Raw genomic sequence first — 24,927 nt, forward strand, 5'->3', positions numbered from 1 at the left:
ATTACATATTATTATTTCACTTTTTGTAATGTTGTAATGTTTGCTCTTTTCATTTATCGTGAGAATAACGTGGGTTAGCCTACACTGCCCTCTTGTGGCAGATTATAAAATGACAAACTATGACGTTGCTGTAACTTTCACTCTCTCTTTCTCTCTCCCCCTCTCTCTTCCTCCCCTACTCTCTATTTCTCCCACCCCTCTCGTCCGCTCGCTCTCTCCCTCTTTCTATCGCTTTCTCCCCCGCTCCGTGTCCCTCTTTCTCTCTCTCCCCCTCTCTCTTCCTCCTCCCCCACGCCCCCTCCCTATCGCTCTCTATTTTTCTCTCTCTCATTATTTCTCTCTCTTAATATTGACATCATAATGCATTTTAAGATTACATACTAATTGTACAGTTTTCCTCAAGATACCACTACACTACATTTCCCATAATGCAGTTTGACTTTATTTAACAGCCGATTGGCTGAACAGAGTCTAACCTCTATTTGGACCTCACCTGCTGTGTCAGTCGAGTGTTTTGCGCATGCGCACGAACTGAGTTAAGGCTTCAGACTTGGAGCTAAAACTCTGTACAGAAGATGGCATTTTACAGCGGCCAATGTGGCCGACTTAACGCACTCCTTTCTCTGCGGATTGTAAAAGTGTCGTCCAGAGACCAGGCGTGTAAACATTATTCCAGGGCGACTCTGGGAGAGCACCAGGTTAAAGATGCTAATGCTAATGCTAATGCTTACACCAGTGCTGCAGCCTCTAGCGAGCAGGTAACATCAGAGAGCAAAAACTAGACTTTTTAGTTCTTATTGTTGTTTTATCGCGCTTTAAATAAGCTTTGTTATGATAAACATTCAGGTCACGCAGGGATTAATATGGAGGTAAAAGCTAACGCGACATTAGTGACGAAGTTAGCACTAGTTTTCTATAACTGCAGTTTAAAAGTAGTTCCGGCTGCAAGACAGCTTACAGGTTAGTATTAATGCGCGTGTCGTAATGAGGCAGTGATACACAAACACTTTAGACAAACAACAACCTTAAGCCTGTTTTTATTCCAAGGGTTGTATAATAAAGCAGTTAGATATTTTATAATAATTCTGAATCTGTCAGGAAATATTGTATATGTGTAGTATAAGTGTCTAAATGAATTATATATGATGGATGTGATATATGAATAAAATTACTTGTGATTAAATATCAGCATACACAAAACATCCATGTCCATGGAAATGTATTTTATAATCTTGTGTGTATCTCTTTTGTGTGTACTTTTTTTAACGAAGAATTTAAAATAAAAATTTCTTTTCTGCATTTTTATGCATCAAAGCATAAAAAAACAGCAGCTTGTTTTCCCCGTGCATTGGATTCCAGTTATTCTTTAACACTGTGACACGTTCAAAGGTTTAAGGTCAAATATGAAACCCCCTCCTGAATTGACACTCTGTGCTTTTGTACTTTGTTTTTTTTTACTGTTTTGAGAAGAAAAAAACCCTAAATGTCTCATTGAAATTGCAGTAAAATGATTCAATCCACTTCAGTCATACCGCACGCATGTTGGTGAGAGTGACAGGTGGTTTGCTGGGCCTTTTTTTCTTGATTATTATTTATAATAAAATGATAAACGTGACTGTGATTTTTTTTTTTTCTCCCACTTTCTCTTTACATTCAGGAATTAACTATAGCAGGCGGTCGGAGACGGGTTTTAAAGGACGTCTTACCTTTCTCGGCGTTCCTCACAGACACGTTTGGAAGAAGACACAATTATCTGCGGATTTCTCTTACAGAAAAATGCAACCTTCGCTGTGAGTTGGATCATTTTTCTAAAAGTGTTCTTTGCAGTCACTCATGAATGAAGCCAGTGAATTAATCTAGAGGAATGACACACACTGGTAATATCATATAACAGCGTGCAGCATTACTGTTATAGGATATATTATGTGGCATGCTATTATTGGGCAATAATCAGTTTTTGGGTTGTTTGATGTGGACTGATGCAAAGTCAATTTACTGACAAAGAGTCCTCTGTCCTGAAGACTTTCCCATGGTTTTTGTTTAACGTCAGTGTGTATTTAAATCCAGATAAAGTCAGATGATAAGATGACTTATTATTTAGTTTGTTTGACTCATTATTTATTTTGAGTTATTCAAGGTACAGCTCAGTTATATTGCTTTCCCTCAGGTCAGTACTGTATGCCAGAGGAAGGGGTGAAGCTGAGTCCAAAAGAACAGCTCTTATCTACAGAGGAGGTGCTTACTCTGGCTCGACTGTTTGTTCGAGAAGGAGTGGAGAAGATCCGCTTGACTGGAGGAGAACCCCTTATCCGCCCTGACGTCCTCCATATAATTGGTAATAATGGTGATGGTAAAGTTCATGATGGTCATAATGTGAGTGCTGATGTGTCTTGTTGAAATTGTGACATTTACATTTATGGCAATTGGTAGATGAACTTATCCAGTGGGTTATGGGACATCTTTACCATTGCTCAGAGATCTAGTCTTGTTTGCTTCATAGAAACCCTAGTGGTGATGTAAGATGTTTCAACTGGAGCCATCACATAAATGACAAAATCTCAGCTATATATTGTATGTGTATATTGTGACTGTATATCTTTATGTGACCAAAAACACATCTGTGTTACTCTGCACCAAAGATCTGGTCATAAAAAATGTCAAAATCTGTCTAATAAAGATTTGGAATCTTACATTTTCATCATCGTCTTAACGAGCCTGTTATTCTGTCCACTTCCAGCGGAAATGAAGAAAATAGAGGGTCTGAAGACCATCGCTGTAACTACTAATGGCATGAACCTCGCCAGGCTGCTGCCCAGTTTAAAGAAAGCTGGAGTCAATTTGCTCAACGTCAGTCTTGACTCGTTAGTGCCAGCAAAGTTCGAGTTCATCGTTAGACGCAAAGGTAAGATTTAACAAAGTTTGTCTTTGAGAACGCTAAGACGTGGTGTTTTGTAAGCTGCTGAGCAAAGAGGCAAGCGATAGTACATATTCATACCCTACATGACCAGAGGAGGGCGATATGTATTATCAGTTGACTAAGTGTCTAGTTGTGACCCAAATGACACATTATAGACTACACACTTACGATATGTACTCTACTGTCAAATGTATGAATTGTAGTAGGGTTAAATTATCTAAAATGGAAAAAGAATGCTTTTTCACCAACTTACTGTGTCATTGTCCATCTTGGAAATGTTTTCTCATCCAGGGTCAGCGCCTGGCAGCTCCGCCCCCTTAAGTAAAGCTGCGGGTGTTGAGTTCATGAAGCGTCCAACATTCCACACTAATACATATTTTATACCGATTGAGTCATTCGGGTGCGAACGCATTACTAGAAAATGGTGCAGAATAGTGCATGAGCATAAGGCTTGGGACGCTCCTGTGTGGAAAACAGGATTGCTTTCTCTTTACGTTAGCTTTTTCTATGTAAAATATGACCTGTGATTTTGCAATTTTGACCTGTTTTGAGATCCAGCTGAAAACAAAAAAGCAGGACTGTGGTCTCTTTAGTTGGAAAGAAAAAGTAGCCGTGACTTTTTCCATTACAATTTTCTTATTTTTGCTTGGCGAGCTAAATAACATTACTGTTACATCCTCTCTAAAAAGATAAATAAATAAACATTATGAAATATTGTGTTGCTTTTTAGGCAGAAAGGTTAGATGATTTTTGATTTTTAATACAAGTAAATGAATAAAAAGGAATAAAATGTATTACGCTATACTGATGCTGATAGATTGAAATAAGATTTTTCTGTAGTTTGCAGTTAAATTTCATTGAAAGTGTTTTATCGTTCAGTCGTCCTGTTTTTTTCTTTTCTTTCCTCTACTGCTGGAATTTCTTTGTTATACATACTGACGTTTCTGAGATATTAACAACCCGTTGAAGAATAAGTAATTACAGTGATCAGATCTCTGACAGGACCATTATTACAGGCTGATGAATGTATTAACGAAGGCAATCGAGCAGCGGTTGTGCTTTACATAAATATTAATTGACTACTGCAGCATTTGTTCTTAATCGTCCATTATAAGTGATTTGGAGTAAACACATTTACTTCTGGGTTCTTTTCTCATTAAAAATTATTATTATTATTTTTAATCATAGCTTCTATTTCTCACCCAAGTGCTACAGCTACAGAAAATAGAGACCACTTTGAAAACCAGTGTTGTGTTTCTTGAATCTGGTTGTTGACGTAGCTGAGCTTTAAAACAGCAAATGGAATAGCAGACTGTTGATCACTGGGTGGTGGATCCCTCAGTGTTGGAGACAGATGGAGCAGTGTGGCTCTGGAGATAGAACAGCAGTACACAGGAAAACATGGCGAGCATGGGCAGTAAAGTTTGGTCCTCTTTTTAACTCCTGGTATTTCATGTATTTATATTGAATTGGGTTGTATATGAGAAGGTAAGAGGTGTCTCAGACCCAATTTTGGAATAGCTCTGCTCTACACATTTTACTATTTCTAATTCTCAAAGACATTAAGCCTGAACTAGGTTGAAATGTGCATCAGTAGTGGGAGCGCAATAACATTTCAACTTCTAGTTTTTGTACAGATGGGATTCTCAGAAATGTGGCCTGTATTAGAAATGTATGGCGTATTGGAAATGTTTGGAGTATTGGAAATGTTTGGAGTATTGGAAATGTTTGGCGTATTGGAAATGTTTGGAGTATTGGAAATGTTTGGAGTATTGGAAATGTTTGGAGTATTGGAAATGTTTGGAGTATTGGAAATGTTTGGCGTATTGGAAATGTTTGGAGTATTGGAAATGTATGGCGTATTGGAAATGTTTGGAGTATTAGAAATGTTTGGAGTATTAGAAATGTTTGGAGTATTGGAAATGTTTGGAGTATTAGAAATGTTTGGAGTATTGGAAATGTTTGGAGTATTAGAAATGTTTGGCGTATTAGAAATGTTTGGAGTATTGGAAATGAGCAACAGCTGCTCTAATGTCCCTCTGGATTAAAATGTACAGCACGGTATCAGGATTTTTATGCCGGTTTTCTGGTACAATTTCTTTTCTTTTTCCTTTTTTTTTTTTTCCAATTTCAGAATAATGTAGTGTAAATCTTTTCTACCTGGTATTATATTATCTTTTTATTTTCTTGCACAGGTTTCCATAAGGTGATGGAAGGTATTGATAAAGCCATCGAATTGGGCTACAATCCAGTTAAGGTAAAATAATTGTGAAAATTATGGTGATAACTTTAATTAATGTGAATATTGTCTATATCGTATGTCTGACTAGTGGTGTAGGGATTAATGGAACATCCAAGAAAAAGGGATTTTGAAATAAACTGGAGGTGGTTTTGATCCTGTGTGCCTAATAATTCCTTCAGTAACCTACAGACCAGTGTCCAGAGTGTTGAGTAACCTACGATTAGATGTCCTGTGTGTTGAGTAACCTACGATTAGATGTCCAGAGTGTTGAGTAACCTACGATTAGATGTCCAGAGTGTTGAGTAACCTACGATTAGATGTCCTGTGTGTTGAGTAACCTACGATTAGATGTCCAGAGTGTCGAGTAACCTACGATTAGATGTCCAGTGTGTCGAGTAACCTACGATTAGATGTCCAGAGTGTCGAGTAACCTACGATTAGATGTCCAGAGTGTCGAGTAACCTACGATTAGATGTCCAGAGTGTCGAGTAACCTACGATTAGATGTCCAGAGTGTCGAGTAACCTACGATTAGATGTCCAGAGTGTCGAGTAACCTACGATTAGATGTCCAGAGTGTCGAGTAACCTACGATTAGATGTCCAGAGTGTCGAGTAACCTACGATTAGATGTCCAGAGTGTCGAGTAACCTACGATTAGATGTCCAGAGTGTCGAGTAACCTACGATTAGATGTCCAGAGTGTCGAGTAACCTACGATTAGATGTCCAGAGTGTCGAGTAACCTACGATTAGATGTCCAGAGTGTCGAGTAACCTACGATTAGATGTCCAGAGTGTCGAGTAACCTACGATTAGATGTCCAGAGTGTCGAGTAACCTACGAATAGATGTCCAGAGTGTCGAGTAACCTACGATTAGATGTCCAGAGTGTCGAGTAACCTACGATTAGATGTCCAGAGTGTCGAGTAACCTACGATTAGATGTCCAGAGTGTCGAGTAACCTACGATTAGATGTCCAGAGTGTCGAGTAACCTACGATTAGATGTCCAGAGTGTCGAGTAACCTACGATTAGATGTCCAGAGTGTCGAGTAACCTACGATTAGATGTCCAGAGTGTCGAGTAACCTACGATTAGATGTCCAGAGTGTCGAGTAACCTACGATTAGATGTCCAGAGTGTCGAGTAACCTACGATTAGATGTCCAGAGTGTCGAGTAACCTACGATTAGATGTCCAGAGTGTCGAGTAACCTACGATTAGATGTCCAGAGTGTCGAGTAACCTACGATTAGATGTCCAGAGTGTCGAGTAACCTACGATTAGATGTCCAGAGTGTCGAGTAACCTACGATTAGATGTCCAGAGTGTCGAGTAACCTACGATTAGATGTCCAGAGTGTCGAGTAACCTACGATTAGATGTCCAGAGTGTCGAGTAACCTACGATTAGATGTCCAGAGTGTCGAGTAACCTACGATTAGATGTCCAGAGTGTCGAGTAACCTACGATTAGATGTCCAGAGTGTCGAGTAACCTACGATTAGATGTCCAGAGTGTCGAGTAACCTACGATTAGATGTCCAGAGTGTCGAGTAGCCTACGATTAGATGTCCAGAGTGTCGAGTAGCCTACAGTCAGATGTCCTGTGTGTCGAGTAGCCTACAGTCAGATGTCCAGAGTGTCGAGTAGCCTACAGTCAGATGTCCAGAGTGTCGAGTAGCCTACAGTCAGATGTCCAGAGTGTTATATCAAATATCCAGAGATTTAAGGAAAACTGTCAAGTGCCCTGGGTGTAACCCACACTCGGGTGTCCAGAGAGTTAAATAACCCATAGTAAGGTGTCCAGGACATTTAGTCAGATGTCACTTGAAAGTCCACTTGAACCCAGATGTCTAAATTACTGAGTAACATACACCCAGATATCCAGAATGTTGAGTAGTCTAATGAGTAGTCAGATGTTTAGGACTTTGAGTAACTTGCAGTCAGATGTCCAAACCTTTAAGCTTGCATTGCTTGCAGGTGAATTGCGTGGTGATGAGAGGCCTGAACGAAGACGAGCTCCTGGACTTTGTGACTCTGACCGAGAGGAAGCCTCTCGACGTGCGCTTCATTGAGTACATGCCCTTTGATGGTAAACGTCCTTAACTTTTGTAAGCTTTGCAAAGGCATATAATAACATGTCACAGATTTTTACAGATTAAAGATATTGTCACATGAGCTGTCAGACAGAGAGTGGGATAGAAAACACATCAAAGCAATAAGCACTTTCTCGCTTAGTTCACTGTGACTGACATTTTGTTTTAAAAGCCCTGAAGTTGTAATATGTCCTGTAATATATTCAGTAGACATACTTTAACATCTGTAAGCATGGAAGATTGGTGTATGTTGTACACAGTGACCACATCCTTTTTTTATTTTATCGTCTTCTGTAGGCAATAAGTGGAACTTCCGCAAGATGGTGAGTTATGCAGAGATGCTGGACCGCATTAAGCAGCACTGGCCGAGTCTGGAGCCGCTTCCTGGGGACGAGACGGGGACCGCCAAGGTCGGCCCTGATTAAATCATCCCAACCAAAACGTATTTGTTATGTTAAGTCTTCATCAGGATACAGAAAGCATGTCTGGCTTAAATATGTACAGCTGTATATCGCAATACAAAAGGTCATTAAAATCTCAGATCCTCAGCTTGCAGAGAGAAATGCACACAGCATCTCTTCCAAGTATCTACCGCTAATCTGTTTCCATTTATACATTCATTCACTCATCTATTCATTCAGTGGGGTGGGCTGGGGTAAGGTGGGGTAAGGTGTTGTGTTTTTTGAACTATTTTATATTGTAAACCTTTTAGTCCCCCTGTGATGTCCACAGTTTGTTCATGGTTTGATTCTTTTGTGTGTGTGTGTGTGTGTGTGTGTGTGTGTGTGTGTGTGTGTGTGTGGTCTCAGGCTTTCAGAGTACCAGGATTTCAGGGGCAGCTGGGTTTCATCACCTCCATGTCAGATCATTTCTGTGGCTCCTGCAACCGTTTGCGCATCACAGCCGACGGCAACCTGAAGGTACATTTCTCTGTGTGTGTGTGTGCGTGGTCAGCTGAGGTGGTCCTTAAAATGCATCTTGTTTTGTATTGTTTAAGCATCATGCCACGTCATGTTTTCTGCTTGGGTCTGTAAGAGGTCTGAGATCTAGTTGTGTGTGTTGCAGGTGTGTTTGTTCGGAAACTCAGAGGTGTCTTTGAGAGACTGTCTGCGCTCTGGAGCATCTGATGAGGAACTTCTGCAGATAATAGGAGCTGCAGTGGGGCGGAAGAAGAAACAACACGCTGGTACACAAATTCACTCACTGAACAAACCCAACCTTTACATAGACGTGTTTTATCCGTCTTCTCTATGCCCTTGTTTGATGTCTCATTTCATGTTCTTTATACAGAGTGATTCTTTATATTTATACTGATTCCAGTGTTTTAATATGATCCTCAAGTCATACGTCTCCATGGAAATCGTCTCTCTGATCTTAATAAAGGAACATTCGGTCGTTTTACAAACAATTCTTTATTGGAGTCTAATGCAAAAACAGTTTGTCTTTTCCACCTAAATGCTTGTGTCTGTCTGTCCTTATCTCTATAGGCATGTTCAGTATATCCCAGATGAAGAACAGGCCAATGATCCTCATTGGTGGGTGACACAGCTGTACGTAATAGACCTTTAAGCAGTTATCATTTTACTTAAGTTGTCAGACTAAATTCATTCTCCAAATACTAATACTAAAAAAAATCGCAGTGAATCCTAATCAGCATAAAACATTGTGAACGTAAATATTAATTAATTAATTAATGGGTAGCACAAAGCTTGTACTTTCACAGACAGAAACTATTATCTTTGCTTAAGAAAGCAACAGAATATATGATTTGTGCTGAACCTAAGTTGTTTTTTTATTGTTCCTCAGCTGGAGAAGGCAGCCGGCCAGCTCCGACATTAAGTGAGCCGCATAGGCATCCCGTCCATACTTACCACACCCCTCTGCCAGGCCGAGCATCGTCACCCTTTGAGAACCCTTACTACCTACACCACAGTGTCCAAGCTAGAGAGGACTTAAGCAACAGCACTTTTACCATGAATGCACCAGCTTCGACAAACTTTGGCATCTCTCATGAAAAGGAGACGCCACAAAATGTTTACCACGTCCATCAGGGAAGGAGGCAGGTTTTCCCTAAGCAATTTTGTATTAATGAATCTCCTGACTTTGTGTTTGCTTCCGATTCTGAAACGCACACAGGCAGTTTTGCACGGCTGAGACACGCACACAGACTTGTTGGCTTTATCAGGCCCAATTCGCTGAGAGGCATCCAGTCTTTCTCCACATCTCTTCTTAGCACTTTAATCTCCAAACAGAGAAACACAATGCAGCCGAATGTAAGGGAGTGTCACAACCAGAAGGATGCATGCGAAACCTTTAGTGTATCCTGTCACACCCCAAACCAAGAGGAAACATCTGACACGCTCACCCACACTGACGCGCACGGCAAGGCCTCGATGGTGAACGTAGGAGATAAAGCAGTGACGCGTCGAACTGCCACAGCGAGCGCCAGCGTTATTCTAGGCTCCAAAGCTTTCAGCCTGGTCCGTGCCAACCAGATTGCTAAGGGTGACGCTTTGGCGGTCGCGCAGCTAGCAGGCTTCATGGCCGCAAAACAAACATCTGGTCTCATTCCTCTTTGCCACCCTGTATCCCTCGACCACACCGACATCAGCGTGGAGCTACTGGAAGAAGGGCATGTGGCTGTTGTCCTGGCAACTTGCCAGGCAACAGGCCGCACCGGAGTGGAGATGGAGGCTCTGACTGCTGTGTCAGTGGCTGCCCTGGCACTCTATGACATGTGTAAGGCAGTCAGTCGTGATATAGTTATTACTGACATCAGACTTTTGAGGAAGACTGGAGGACAACGGGGTGATTTCATCGCACCAGCTAATACTAAACCACACACAGATCGTATGTAGCTACATCAAGCTGACGTATTCGCCTGTAGCAAAGCTCTTAAAATTCTTTATGGTGCCTTTAGAATTCTTAATATTGTATTCATACACTTTTTAGTGTTCATTGCCTTTGTAGCAGATAAACTACATCCTGACTAAAATTCTTCTGTATTTTTTGACGAGTGTTCATGAACTATAGCGCAGTTTTTTGAAAGGGAACTTAGAGTTGTATTAGGATTGACATATGAGCAGAAATGTCACAGTGATGTAATCACTACGACAGCGTTAATGACCTGTGATGTCAAGGATCCAATCAGTGTTCTTGACAATATCAGTTTTTGTTGTTTTATTCTGTGTAGAAATATTTTACCTTGCAACAAACAACGTGTTCCACCTCATCTTGAAGATGCCCATTTGGGTGGAAATACAGGAACTGTGTGATGTAAGGTTCCTGGACCTGGACAGCAACAAAGTTCAGATACGTTGTGCCAGTCAGATGGTCTTCGCAGAGGTCTCCATATGTGCCGTTATCTCATTTCCCCCCCATCACACAACCACTAAGGATATGAGCTGAAACCAATCACGATTGCTCAAAATTGTCATCCTTCATCCATCAACCAATTATACAAGGAACCAGACAGACTTTGTAACTTTTGTAAAATCTACAGTAGTTCTTTTTTTTACTGACAAACATCTGCAAACATCATGGACTTCAGCTGTCATTAAGCTGATTACTGGACATCAGAGGTGAAGTTAAGTAAAGCCTAGTCCTAACTATCATGCCCAGTCAATAAGGTATCACATTGTCAATTCCCACTTAGTTAAAATGAATGATGATAAAAATGTGGGTTTACTTGAGCAATCATAGTTATAGCAATCATAGTTCCTCCATCATAGTCATATTCATGTTTAGATTTTATGAGCGATGATTTGATGCACTGAACAAAGAGAAGAAAATGTCCTAAACTGTCCTCAAAGACTGCAGCGAATCTATGGACGCACGAGTCAAGTCGGAAACCAAAGAAAGCTATAGATAATATTTAGTTGTTTATAAATCTAAGCGTTATTTTATCGTTTCTGTAACCGTAGTTACACCACCACAAGTTTGCATTTGTGTGGTGGCGCATGAAAAACTTTCACACTGACATGTTGACACTTTCTAATATATGAAATTAAAGAAAGATTTTTTCTGAACTGAAACATGTTTCTCTTTTGCATTTCCCAAATGAAAATAAAGGTCTAGCACTTCAGGGAGAAACTTGCTTTTATAAAGAAAAAAAAACTTGATCAAATCGCTGTTGACTCTGTGAGAAAGGTTAAGACTTTTATTTTAAGTAAAGAGATCTTTTGTAATCTCTGCAACACAGCACTAGCTTAATGTAACCTGGGCAAGATTAAACAGTAAATAATAAAAGTTTCTACAATTCAGTCAGACATGACAGGCTTTCCATTCAGTTTAGAATTACAACTCGTGTGTGTCTAGTGGATTTCCAGTTCACATAAGAACAACAAGTTTGATAAGTGGGATAAGGCTTGTGTTTTACTGAAGAGGACGGTGGTGTAACACATTACAACCAGAGGGCAGTGTTGATCTTTGTTCAGGATGTGTCAAAGAGAATAAGAATGAGCCGTAAGGGAAACAGGTTTATTTTACCCTACAAAAGGATTGATGGCGAGCAAAAACAAAAACATTAAAAAAAAAAAATTGGAAGCTATTTATACTCGAAAATCTGACATACGAAGACCACAGTATAGTTACTCATATTTATACTCCTCATGTAACATTTTTGCTGTAATGTTGTGTATACATACAAAATATAGCAAACTAAATAAGGCAAATAAATAGACTCAATTTACAGGAAAAAAAAACAAAACAAAAAAAAAAAATGAACATTCCTCAACATATTTTTTCTTTTTCAACCCCCCCCACTCTCAACTATAGTGGCATACAAACATTTTTAGAACTATACATCTTTTAGGTGAAGTTCATAAGTCATCCTTTTCAAAATAGCTGTTCTGCACAATATACAACCTGCAGCTGGACGAAACCAAGGGCGCGTAACTGGTGAAATTCCTACCTGGGGTAATTACTTACCCGTAATATACATCTTCTATAGCAAAAGATAACCAATTTTTACCTAAACTAGTGCATAAAGGTGAAAGGCAACAATACAAAGATATAAAAGGATTTTTAAATTTTTTTTTAAAAACTGGAGTGATGCACAGAGGCGATGGAAATCGGTGCTCTTTGTTTGAGTTATGCTCAATTTAAAAGAACTACATTCCCTATATTTTCGTCACCTTATGACTGTTAAGAAACCCAAACCAAATGTATTTTAAGGGCGGAGAAACGGCCCTGCGTATCCTGTTGAGAACGTAACCGAATATCAGGGTCAAATCAGTTCGCCTCAATAGAGAGCTCCACTCAATAGTAGGACTCATAATAGTTGAGATTTCCTTAGCTACAAAAACATACAAAACGCAACCCTGTTTTACTCTTGTTTGTCCTTCCTTAAGCTGCACTGTGCTTTGCTTTTTTTTTTTTATTTAAATAATGGTGAGCCAAATGGGTGTGTAAATATTGAGGGGGTAGCAAAAGGCTGGCTTTTAAAAAGTGCATCAAGCAACAAGCTACATTTATTATTCTTTCCGTTGAGTTCGGCCAGTCAATGACCAAATATACATACAAAACGAAACAAAACTAAAATACTAATAATAGTAATACTGTTGGTTTTGAATACCTACACGACATTGGACTGAAGATGAAAATGAAAGCTGACAGCTTTTTCTTTCCTTTACTGATAAACATCTATTCTCAGTTGGCACAATCTCCTTCGCCTTCATTATCGTCATTTTTTTTTTTAATACATATTTCCGACGCGAGGGCCATTCCAAAGTGTCAAAAGTGTCTTTTTCCATTTGGCATACTGTGTTTTTATAGTGTTATTTTAAAGGAGAAATGACCTCTCACCACTGAGTTGAAGGAAAAGGAGGGTAAAAACCGCTCAGAAGAGCAACAGACCTTGTACTAGCTTCAGAAAAAAGCGGTCCGTTAACAGAGTTACTGTAATACATTACACCACACGAACCTAAGCTTTAACCTGTGTTGGTAATTATTAGCACATACTGATACTAAATCGAGAGTTAGATGTGCTCCAGCCCTCAGTTAATTATCTAATTAACTTAAGGTAATTAGCTCATATGAAATTATTAAATAAGGCAGTGTTGATTAGCTTGGATAAGTTAGACCAGACACGTAGTACTTTTGGTGTAGAGTTAAGGAGGAAACCTGTCCTTCTGAAAAGAATAATGAGAACCTCACTGTAAGGGTGCCAAGTCCACCTTTTGGCTTAATGAGAAAATATCTTAAGTGTCCTTTTGGCACCAAGCAGCACAGCCATGCACGTTCAACAGCACAGACCTGAACCAGACAAAGATTACCGGCAAATCTCTTAGAAGACGCACAATCTCCTGACCTTCTGAATACGGTTCTCCCACACGGCTAGGAGAACCGTGCACAAAAGGTGCAAACTACAAACAGGATAAAAGCCCAACCTTTCAATTCGGGCTTCTTTCAACCAGATAGGCATAAAGTTTATTTTTTCCATTCTGCATCCCACTAGCACAAGTACCATAAAGATAAAACCCATACTTTATATAGAATTTCCTACTGATTTTCACGTTTCAATCTTTTGCTGTAGCATCAAGAACTTGACCGGAACCTTTATGACAATTTTTTTTGCCCAGACTTCCCCATTCTTTATACCTCTTATTCCTGGGAGCCATCTTCATCCAAAAACGCGATACTGCCCACACAAACTTTACGGCTATAACACTTAACATACATAACATGAAAAACAAGCAAAAATTAGATGAAAAAAGAAAAAAGTGGGCTGCACGTAGATCTTGAGCTCATTAAAGTAAGACCGTTCAAGAAGGTTTCCAAGAAGTCAGGTAATCTTGCAGTTGCACTGTAAACCTTTTTAAACCGAACGAACCCTCGTTAGCTTTTGAATTGTCGTCACAATGTAAGAAGTGCACTACTTTGGTGATTTAGTTTAACAAGCTTCACTAGTGATGGGGCATCACAGATTTGGATCACTGATCTTTTTTCTTTTTTTTTTTTTTTTTTTTTTTTCTTTTTTTAAACACATGAAGGAAATACGTATCAAATGAAAGTATTAGAAGTACAAACTAGAAAGTATGAATAAGAATTAAAAAAGGTTTCGTAACTAGAATGTTTGTTTCTTTTTTCCCCTTGTATAAATAAATATATAAATGCCGTTCTACTTGCATTTGTTGTTGTCTACTACATATTAACTTTCCTGATTTTTGCTTTGGCACCAGGTAATGCCACCACAATCCATGGAAAATCTTTTTATTTGCCAATGAGGCGTGCCTACAGCATGGTCCTCGTCTCAGAGCATTTCGATTCCTGGCGGTATCTTTTCCTAGAAGTGCTGTGCTTTCTCAGCAATTCCGACTCGTCCCCCATTGTCCTCCTTGGGAATGCCGTCGGAACGGGGAGGCACTTGGGTAAAAGGGTATCACAGCCAACATGACTGAGACCACAGTGTCCTGTTTTTCCAAGCTGGCCATCCCAACATTAAAGGGTTCACCTCCTTCATTTTTAACCACTTGTGTCTGTGCTGTCTCCAAGTTGTCAAACTTTTGGAAAAAAAAAATTATTTGGACCCACTACTTAACTGCGTTAAGATATGGGTATCTTTCTGTCTCTCTCTCTCTCTCTCTCTTTTTTAGTTCCCATATACACCAATGGTCTTCTTAGTCAAAGCACCACAGTTATAGTAATATAGTAGGTTGAGAGAGAGGCACATGGGGTATCAGCACCTAATGTGAATGGCAGTGTCTTTCAACATTTATTTTTTTTTTTTTTGAGAAGTGGCTGCATGAATGCCTCAATGTTCTGTACAAATTTTCCCCAAAAAGAACTAGTTCTATTAGTTATGGTACCAGGTTATGGTACTGACCTGCTGTCTTGGTACTGAGATCTTAAGACCTGGACCATAGCTTGTGTGCTCAGGTATTCCATGGTGGTTACAATTTGAGTTGGCTTGAAGAAATGAACCATTGGCTATGGGAGGAGGAAGACTATGTAGGATGTAAGATAAGAACAAGGTTAGCCTATTTATTGAGCACAGTGCTGTAAGAATTACAGACACCCCGAGAACTCTAGGAATCTGTCTGCCTTTAGGATGCGAGCCATCACGGGTTAGGACGTTTGGTTGAATAGGTAGGCAGATGGCAGTTAGGATTTTTTTTCCTTCACATACAGTATACAAGTCAGTGAATTAAAGTTGTCCAGAAGTCAATGTCAATAGTTGACCTTGGTGATGGGTCTTTCGCGGACACCGCTTTCCACAAGCTGGTTGACGGACCGCTTGCGATTGCGTTTGAGCTTCGACAGGTCCTTATCAAACACTTCTCCTGAGCGAAGAGCGGACACCAGGTCATCGAACTCGCCCACTTCCTCCGACACGCCCACTCCTGCGCTCTTCTTCGCCCTCCTTTCTCTCTCCCTCTGGTCTTTCAGCTGGGGTGGAACAGACATAGAAATTATAGTAGACACCAGGGTAATTTAATCATTCTAATTAAATCAATGACGGTTCAAAATGGGAAATTTTTTAATTCCATTTTCTCATTTTGAAGGCTGTGGTCACGTACAGATCCCCAAGAAACAACAAAAATGCATGGTAAGGGTAAATAAGCCCCTAATGAGCCTCCAGTGGTTTATACTTTGCTTATTTGTTCTTTTTATATGTCTAACTGAAAGACAGAATCAAGTTTAGGAGAATAAAATACATTTTGAAAATCTCCATGGCATACCACAAGGCCCAATACTCTGTCCAGTTTTACTATTCTTGTACATGTTGTGGCTTGGCCAGTCTGCTGAGCAGCATGAACTAAATGGTCACATGTATAAATATACATATGTAACATAGCTTTGTATATTAGTAATAGAAATTACGTCCGTGGCTTAGATAAAGTAATAATCTGTGTCTCCTAAATAAAGTGAGTGCAAGTCTACATGCTAATCAGCAGTATCTCCTGCAATCTAAATAGCTGAGGGATGAGAGGAAATCAAAGAGTTGCTTGGTTCCCATACTCTTTCTGCTCTCTGCTAACATTCCCGACATTCCCTGGAGAAGACCACTGAGAGTTCTGGCTAAAGTACAGAGGGGCTGTAGGTCTACTGACAGCTGATTGGATGGAATGACCATTTCACAAAGATGGGGGGGTAAACCAGTACATGCTGAAACCCTGTACAGAGATTTATGAGCAAAACCTAAACAATTGGTCGCAATGGAAAGAACAAACAAAGGCATGGCCAGGGGAGGTGCCTTATTCTGAGTCTGCTGCTCAGAAATTAAAGGACTGATGAATGATTGGAGGATATGAACTCTATAATTACTGTTCTGGCTATTAAAGGAGTCCTAAAGAGACATGAAAATGATCTCCACCGAGACCAGCAGTTAAGGGCTATTTAAACGGGGCATAATTGTGCACAGAAAGATATTTAGTTGAAAGGAGAGGAAACAAGAGGCTATAGGCTGTATTTGTATTTGTAGCATGTGGCTCACCATGGCCTCCATGCGTGCTCGCTTCTCTTCCTCCTCCTTGCGACGCTGCATGTTCTCCAGGTCTTGCCGAGCCTCGTTGAACGACTGCAGGAAGATGTCGAAGATCCCGAAGAACTCATCAGGCTGCATGTTCACCTGTTCCTCTCCAAAGTGCTTCAGTGACTTGGCAAACTGAAAAGAGAAATGACAAGCACATCTGAAACAACAAGCATTTATAACTTAATTAAATTAAAACACACTGAAAACAGACCAGTGATTAAAGGCTTAACAAGTGTTTCCATGTGTGTGTAACTGGATTTCTCAAAAAGCTCAATTTGAATGCTTTCTATAAGGAGAGAATATACAACATGGTCATAACTCTGTTACAGGACAGCTAACAAACACACAGAACAACATGCTGTAGCTGAGTTGAACTAAAACAAACAATCTACTTTAGGCAGCACTAAACACTGCAATGCTAGTTACCATAAAATTGAAAGATAGATATTTTTTGATTATGGGTTATTATATAATAAAAGTTATTGTTTTACAGTAGAACGATTATGGTTATTTGAATTCAACTGCAGATGAAATAGAACAGATGCAGCTAAATTAAACCTGTAGTGACAAGAAAAATACAGAGAAAGCCCAGAGGTGGGAGAACTGCTAGTCTCAGTACAAGTTAATTTGTCATTACTTTAAAAAAATTCTGACTTCTTAGGGTGTCTAATTTTAACAGCTACAGTACAGTGCTGCAAAGACCAGACATTAGTGCAAAAGCACCAGAGAGTATTCATTTAGTGTAGCTCTAGTAAAATAATGACCCTCTTCCCGGTCATGGCTGTTTTCTCAGGGGTGTTTTTGTGCAATCGAAGCAATACTGCAATACGCAGAAGCGAGGTTATGATGTTCTACAATTACGGTAACGTATAAATCCGTAAATACAGGTAAGACACTGTTGTGCACCTGGTTAGTGCATCCTCCCTGCTGATGCAGTGCCACATCATTCGTCTGTGTATGTACATACTGAGTTAGCTACATCAATCTCAACTACGAACTGCTAACAGTGCACGATAACAAGAAAAGATCTTATTGCTCCTGTGTGCGTGATGGATGAGGTCACGCCTCATTAGACTACCATATGTCTTCTCTTATCACTACCACCTGTCCACTGATTACTGCCAGAGAGAGAGAGAGAGAGAGAGAGAGAGAGAGAGAGAGAGAGAGAGAGAGAGAGAGAGAGAGAGAGAATTCTTGGCTTCAACAGCACTCTTTCTTACATAACTCTCGAAGTTTGACATTTGATTTTTAACGCATACTTTATAAAAATAAAAGGAAAAAGAAAAAGAAATGACCCAGACTTACACACAGCAAGTCCTTGGTCTTTAGGTTTTTAGGTCTTTAGGTCTTTAGGTCTTTCGGGCTGGTTTGGAAGCACCATGGTGTTAAAAGCTAAAATAAGTCCTTCCTTTAGATACAATTTCAATTCTAAAAGTGTAAATCCATTTTAAGGACAGACTGCTATGACTGCCAACAGCATCCCAAATCCACAGTAGATTTACACCAAGAAGATCTAGCATTTATCCCAGCTCACGCTGGCTTCCTTCCCACTGGGAGTTTAGCCATGTTCTCTGGATTTCAACTGTATGAAACAGCAATGTAGAAAGCAAGAAAAAACACAAGACTCTATCCTGCTAGATGTGTTTTAAGGGAGAAGGTGCATTTAAGGTTAAGACAGTGGTGCCATGACAACAAAAGCAAACACTCCTAAACAAAGGTACAATTCAGTACCTATTTTTTCTATCGCTGGAATAGTGTCCTGTACAATATGTACATTCAATATGAACCTTTCTGCTAGGAGAGATTTAGTTTGAACAATTCCATTTCTTCAACTTAAGATGGGGCTTTTTTTAAAAAAAAAATAATGATATCATTTGGATGAGATGTGTCGCGCTCTACACTAATTCACTCAAAGTGGATTTGTGAACCCTTGATGAGCGTTAGGGTCCGGATATAACACACCCTAAATGGGGTATGTTACATGGCCAAACGTTTGGGAACACCTGACCAGAATACACGTTGGCCTTTCCCAAACTGTTGCCACAAATAAGAATCACACAAGTGTCTAGAATGCTGTAGCATACAGAAACCGATTTCCCTTCACTGGAACTAAAAGACCTAAATCGTTCCAGCATGACAATGCACCCGTGCATCAAGCTCCATGAAGACATAGTTTGTCAAGAGCCTGTGTAACCTGCACAGAACTGATCTCAACTACATTTAACACTTTTGCGATGAACATCATTGCCTTCTTCTCGCTTGACATCACACTCTTCTAGCTGAATTGCCACATCTCTTTTAACCACGTACCAAACTCTAGTGGAAAGCTTTCTCACAAAAGTGAAGCAGCAAAGAACAAACAACTCAATGTTAGCACCCCAAGGTTTTGAAATAATATTTTGAATACTTAGGTGTCTACATACTTTTGACCATATAATGTACAGAGCTATAAAAAGGGTAAGTTGCATCCCAAATTTTTTTCTAAATGTAAAAGCATTAAGCTGTGAACCATTTCCAGTTTTCTAAAGTTTAGCTTTGACATCTGTAGAAAAATCTTTGTGTCTCACTGAAGTCCAAAATCAACTGTTATGATATGCTTTGATTGGAGTTGACTATTTGTTATGAGCTTACTGAAATGTAGGCTGTACATTAAATATTATGCAGGTGGTGTAACTGTTTAAACATTTGAGCTTTATCAGTGTATTAATATGGCTAGAGTAATGACTTTTGGTAGAAATCATCTTTAAAGTGTATCAAACTTACTGTAGAACTATTCTGGGTTGTCCAGTTGAGTAAAATTCATTACCTTGCATAGAAGGGACCTGAATATTTGACCTTAATTTTAAGCTATACTAAAATAAGTAAGAATGAAGTCTGGCCATTGGATAGCTGTAAGGAACAGATTGAGCTGTAGAGGTACAGCAGTGTCTTTGTTCCTTTGCTGCAAATCAACTTTCAGGGTCAGCTTTTTCCCGTGACGCCACTCTGAACAGACTTTTCATTTTAACTGTGTTCCTTAAATAAATAATTAGGCGAATGGTAGTTTGATTCACAGTGGAGCCTGTGTGGTTAAGTGCTGACTCTGGCAGTGTGTGTTCAGTCCACGAAGAGAGATTACCCTGACCGACTCAACCCAATAACACTTTCTATTAACAAGAGGAAAAAGGATGGCCTTTATGAATACTTTTACTCCCTTAAGGCACAGAGATTCAGTGTAGCGTGGGGACCGAGCCTTCATGCCACGTTCCAGACAAGAGTGCTCTTTCTCTTTCTGCCTCTGCACACAGAAAAAAAGGGCTCTGAAGGACTCGGTCCCAGTCACCAGGCTTCCCTGGGATGTTTAAGTCATCACACCACACCACACCGGCAAGGGTGCACAAAGACTTCTCTCAGTCTCTCACACTCTCCCTTTCCTTTATGGCTCATGAGCAAGCTTGGCAGGACTACAGGCTCTTGTGAAGAAGGAGGACGGAAAGAGAGAGCCCATCCTGCAGCCTGCTCTCTTCTCACAAGCAGTGAAAGACAAGCAGTTGGAAAACAACTCACGTCTTCACAATGACTCTCAAAGCAAGTATAAAGAAAACACTTGCAGAATAAGGGACTAAGGGAGTTAAGCCCTCATTCTCTCTTCCCTGGAAATCCTTTGTACAATTGCATCTGGCTTAGATGTATGAATGTGTTCCCTGGAGTAGAGAAGACACGTAGGTGGTTCTTTATTACGAGCACACAGACGCAACCATAGTACCATGCAAATTGGTGAAAAGCTAAATTCTGAGTCGCTAATTGATGACTTATAATCAGCTGAATCTTACCTTGTCCTTTGCCTCGTTCAGCAAATCTTCCAGCTCAGAGAAGCTGAAACTAGCCACCGTGATAAAGTCACTGACCACAGGGATGAACTTGTCCCCTCGATCGCGTGGCCGGCTCTGCTGATACTGCAGCTCCTGTGGGTTAACGACAAAGAAAACAATGCAGATCATTTAGAAAAAATGCAGATCATCTTTTCTGTCGTGTTTTTTTCTGTCGTGTTTCCTGTTAATCATTTGTTAATATAGTGCTTTAGGCTTCTAGCAACTTTATGCTACTCTGTTAAATCTTCCACATTCTGCTGTTTTCAATTTCCATGATGCACAATCTCGATTCTGAGTCATGGCTTTGCTTGGCCTTGTTTCTCTACATGCCTCTCTCTTAATTGCTTACTGAATATGTCCATAGGTATACATCACACACAACTGCCATTCTCTCATTTAGAGCAGGGAGACCATGATTCGAGCCACTGAAGAGAGGCAGCACGCTGCAGAGCGTGACTTGTCCGAATTCACAGCTGGACAATGAGTCCGATCAAATCAGTTAGGAGTTGATACTTTAACACGTTTACACAAATGGGAGAAGCTGTAATCATGACCAGACACAGCCGCACACGCATACGAGGCTAAAAGCTATTTTGCTTTCGTTAGCACAGGATTCTGTTTAATTTTAAGATGGTGAGCGGAGGGGGTGTGGTGGAGCTTCAGGTGTTGAACAGACAGAAGGTGAGTTAAACTGGTAAGATGCTTATTAGACCGAGTTTAACTAGTGAATGAAAGTATAGAGAGAGAGAGAGAGAAAGAGAGAGAGAGAGAGAGAGAGAGAGAGAGAGATGTATGTTGGTGAAAAGAAAATAAATTTGTTAAAAAAAACTTGTCCCAAGCCTGCCTCCTGTCTCCCCATATTCCCTGGACATTTATTTAAAAAACTAGTTAATTAAAAAAAAAAATACAGTTTCCAATCTACTGTAAATCTACGATGGTGGCTTAATGCTTAAGGCTCTAGTTTATTCCTCAGAAGGATGAGGGTTCAAGCCTCAGCACTTCCAAGCTGCCACTATTGTGCCCTTGAGCAAGACCCTTAACTCTATCTACTCCAGGTGTGGCATCATGGCTGACACTGCGCCAACTTGGGATATGTAAAAAAAAAAAAAATTATTATAAATATTAAAAATATATAAATAATAATTCACTGTACTACAATGTACTGCATATTTTGCACAAAATATATATTTTGTACTGCACAAAATAAAAAATAGCTTATTTACCTTTGCATTGAGGTTAAACTACCTAACATTAAGTAATCGAGTCTCAATGTCTTAAAGGACACCAAGTTAATTATCTCAACTTTAATTAAACAATCTGTAAAATGATTAAAATATATCCAATAAAATGGAACTACATTATCCTTAATATGTTATATTAGGACGCACCTCTGAAAGCAGTATAGTATCTTGTGCTAGTGTCTGAGTTAGACTTCCAGTGTAAAAATTAAAAAAGTAATAATAAAAAAAAAAGATACTTCTTGGCCGATCGATTACTTTTGGGGGTAAGTGGAAAATTGTGCGATTTGAGTTTTCACTGAACCGTTCCCTTAATTGACAGCATTATTTAACGGCTCAAAGGGTTGGGAGACTTTCATTTTGCTACAGGAGAATGCCAGTAAAGTCTCACTGTATTGTTCATAATAGAAATCTGAATAAGCCACAGGAATGTATAATAGAATACTCACTGCTTCCAGAGCCTTCAGTCCACTCTTTATACTGTAGACTTCCTTCTCCAGTTCAGCCAGACTGTGCAGAGCAACAAGTCAAACATTAGCCTCTAGATCAAAAACATCAGTGCTTATGACTCCCTGAATTGGGCACAAATTCAGATTATGTATAAAAAGAAATAAAAATGGACAGTAAGGTTCCTTAAATAATGATTATACTATATTAAAACTACATTACATCGTCAGTCAGAGGGTGTTGATTAATTTTCTACAGCACCGACAGCAACTCTGATAGTAGTGCCAATCAAATCACAGTTTATTTTTAATGCGCTATAGTAACATATAGTAGAATTCGCTAAAACTTCATCTAAAAACGGATTTTAAGCTGTTATTGAACAAAGATAAAATAAGCATATTTATTGATATGGTCAAGTTTTGTATAAGGAGTCTACAGTGTCAGAGCGGTAGGTTTTCCTCCACAGGAAAGTCTTCAGGACGAAGGAGTTATAGGACAATCTGCTATTCTTTCAAAAGCTAACCTTAACTATTCCACCACATTAAATGCAGCTATAAATACATCAAAGTTTGTAAATCTTTAAATAAATGAATCAGATATAACTATTTGCACATTCCTGTGGTAGAGCATAAAAGGAATGATTCACTTTTGGACATGCTACAAAAGGAGTCAACTTCACGGATGTAACTCCTGTGGTTTCACCACCATGATGATGTTGATGTTGTTATTGTCTTTCGGCTGCTCCCTGTTCGGGTTGCCACAATGGATCATCTGATCTGCATATTCTGATTTTGGCACTGGTTTTACTGGTTTTACCACAGTGTTGTTGATTATTTTCCTAACACAGTATGTCCTGTTGTCTAGATTGGTTGAAGGGTTGCTTAAGTTGAACATGTGACTCACTTGACTTTTGCTGCCTCTGGTACACTGAGCAAATCTTGCTGGACGTTGAGGGTGTCTGGATAGTTTTTCTCAAAAATCATGATCAGGTAGTGCAACATGGTGATGTTTCTGTGAGAGACAAAGATACAGTAATTGAAAACTCCACACCTTCATATGCAGATTGGTGCAAATCATTAACCTGAAATAGATGATTATACTTTCATATAAAGGCTAACAGTGCAAAGCCTGACTCTGATTGGTTAACTAGGAGATTCCACCATGCTTTCTGTTCCCATGAGGTCTGAAGGTGCTAATGAATTACATATTACCAAAAGTACATTTACAAGTAAAAAGGTCTAGTAAAGACAAAGAAAAAATCTCAGGCAATACAGTTAGATTTAAATAATCGGACAGTGGGTCTGTGAGTCATGAAATAATTCCCTTTTTATAAACAAAATGATGCCCCTGCCCATGAATTCACTAATTAAGATGGATGATATAAACTTCCTGTTGTACTATTAATATTGAGTTAATAACTTTACTGGTAAATATCTACCTAGAAGAAGTTTTTGTATTTAAATAATACATTTGCATAATAATGCTTCTTCAAGTAGTAAAATATGCAGATGTAAAAAAAAAGGAAAGAAAATCTTATTAATACTGTAAATTTTAAGCTCCTGCCATCTTTAACATTTACATTTACATTTATGGCATTAGGAAAATGCCCTCATCCAGTGCAACTTACATTTTTATCTAATTTTTATACAACTGAGCAATCAAGGTTTAAGGGCCTTGCTCAGGGGCCCAACAAGTTCAGCAGTTTGACACCTCTTTAACCTGCTAATAACATACCTACAGTATGCTGTTTACACATCCACATGATTAATCTGGTAAATGCACACAGGGTGCCATGAATTTTTGCACAGATTTAGAGACAACATATTACCCAAGGCCACCCACCCAATCGCAATGTCCCATAATGCAGCACTTGCCCAATTCATGTCCCAATTCAAATGTAGCACTGACCTGTCTATGCTTGACTTGGTGTCCACAATCTTGTTCAGGCTAGACACTTTAAAGCCATAGGCATTCCCTCTTTGGCCTTTATTCAGGAAGTTCCCAAAGGCCAGGACCACCTCCAAAATCTGAGTCAGACGTTTACTCCTCATCACCTCACGGGATGCACAGACAATAGCTAAGGAGAAAGCAGGCGTGGGAAAATAAAGAAAACTGACTTACTGGACATCTGACACAGTATATGTAGTTAAGATTGTGGAATAATAATTCAAAAAACAGTTATGAAATATTAAACAATATGAACATCATCAAGTTACGATAAGTAAGGAATAAAACACTTAGATGCATGTTGTCATTACAAAATAATCCAAGAGGTCGGTGGTGTGATGCCACGACCAACCTGAAGTGAATTATTTTCCCATAACCAAGCCACCAATGTTTTACTTATCTCAGCATTACAAATTTGCCAATTCTTATGTTTTTAAATTTATTTATTATTCGATGGCACGAGGTACTTTTTTAATCGGTATATACAGTAGTTACATTTAATGTTGAGGAATGTCTGTGAGACAAGAACACAATATACTGATTGTTATTGTCCGTCCCCTTAAACATATCAGTGCCTTAACTTATATAAATGTTTAGCACCTTTGAATGAGTTAACGTGACGTGACATACAGCTAAGTATGGTGACCCATACTCAGAATTCGTTCTCTGCATTTAACCCATCCAAAGTGCACACACACATCAGTGAATACATACAAGGGGTTCGG

General features: G+C 39.4%; 2 protein-coding genes across 7 annotated transcripts in view; one reads left to right on the plus strand and one right to left on the minus strand.

The window, feature by feature from the left end:
* Positions 1-487: 487 nt before the first annotated feature.
* On the plus strand, positions 488-11,278 carry mocs1 (molybdenum cofactor synthesis 1). 2 transcript variants are annotated; one of them, XM_060879482.1, is made up of 11 exons: positions 488-758; positions 1,658-1,790; positions 2,168-2,335; positions 2,738-2,902; positions 5,113-5,174; positions 7,129-7,240; positions 7,542-7,654; positions 8,054-8,164; positions 8,310-8,430; positions 8,732-8,779; positions 9,051-11,278. In XM_060879482.1, exons 1-11 carry the CDS (start codon positions 576-578, stop codon positions 10,100-10,102), a joined length of 2,268 nt encoding a protein of 755 aa, XP_060735465.1. In that variant the 5' UTR covers positions 488-575; the 3' UTR covers positions 10,103-11,278. The 2 variants fall into 2 exon arrangements, with proteins under 2 accessions (XP_060735465.1, XP_060735466.1); XM_060879483.1 differs by having other exon boundaries at positions 490-758; positions 8,732-8,794; positions 9,051-9,191.
* Positions 11,279-11,389: 111 nt separating this feature from the next.
* Positions 11,390-24,927, minus strand: part of daam2 (dishevelled associated activator of morphogenesis 2) — a 103,400-nt gene continuing 89,862 nt past the window's right edge. For all 5 annotated transcript variants that reach the window (XM_060879245.1, XM_060879241.1, XM_060879243.1 and 2 more), the window contains 6 exons: positions 24,164-24,332; positions 23,159-23,266; positions 22,258-22,318; positions 20,532-20,663; positions 16,681-16,851; positions 11,390-15,632 (listed from right to left, as the gene is read on the minus strand). In XM_060879245.1, the coding sequence (XP_060735228.1) occupies positions 15,414-15,632; positions 16,681-16,851; positions 20,532-20,663; positions 22,258-22,318; positions 23,159-23,266; positions 24,164-24,332 (860 nt within the window). In that variant the 3' untranslated portion in view covers positions 11,390-15,413. The remainder of the gene's footprint in view (positions 15,633-16,680; positions 16,852-20,531; positions 20,664-22,257; positions 22,319-23,158; positions 23,267-24,163; positions 24,333-24,927) is intronic.

This window comes from Tachysurus vachellii, chromosome 10 (assembly GCF_030014155.1).
Source record: "Tachysurus vachellii isolate PV-2020 chromosome 10, HZAU_Pvac_v1, whole genome shotgun sequence".
Classification (NCBI taxonomy): domain Eukaryota; kingdom Metazoa; phylum Chordata; class Actinopteri; order Siluriformes; family Bagridae; genus Tachysurus; species Tachysurus vachellii.

Excerpts from the sequence above, each read along its gene's own strand:
- mocs1 (XM_060879482.1), top strand. The coding sequence starts at position 576 with ATGGCATTTTACAGCGGCCAATGTGGCCGACTTAACGCACTCCTTTCT. Across the intron at positions 8,165-8,309 it reads CAGCCGACGGCAACCTGAAG|GTGTGTTTGTTCGGAAACTC; the intron begins GTACATTTCTCT and ends TGTGTGTTGCAG. Across the intron at positions 8,431-8,731 it reads GAAGAAGAAACAACACGCTG|GCATGTTCAGTATATCCCAG; the intron begins GTACACAAATTC and ends TTATCTCTATAG.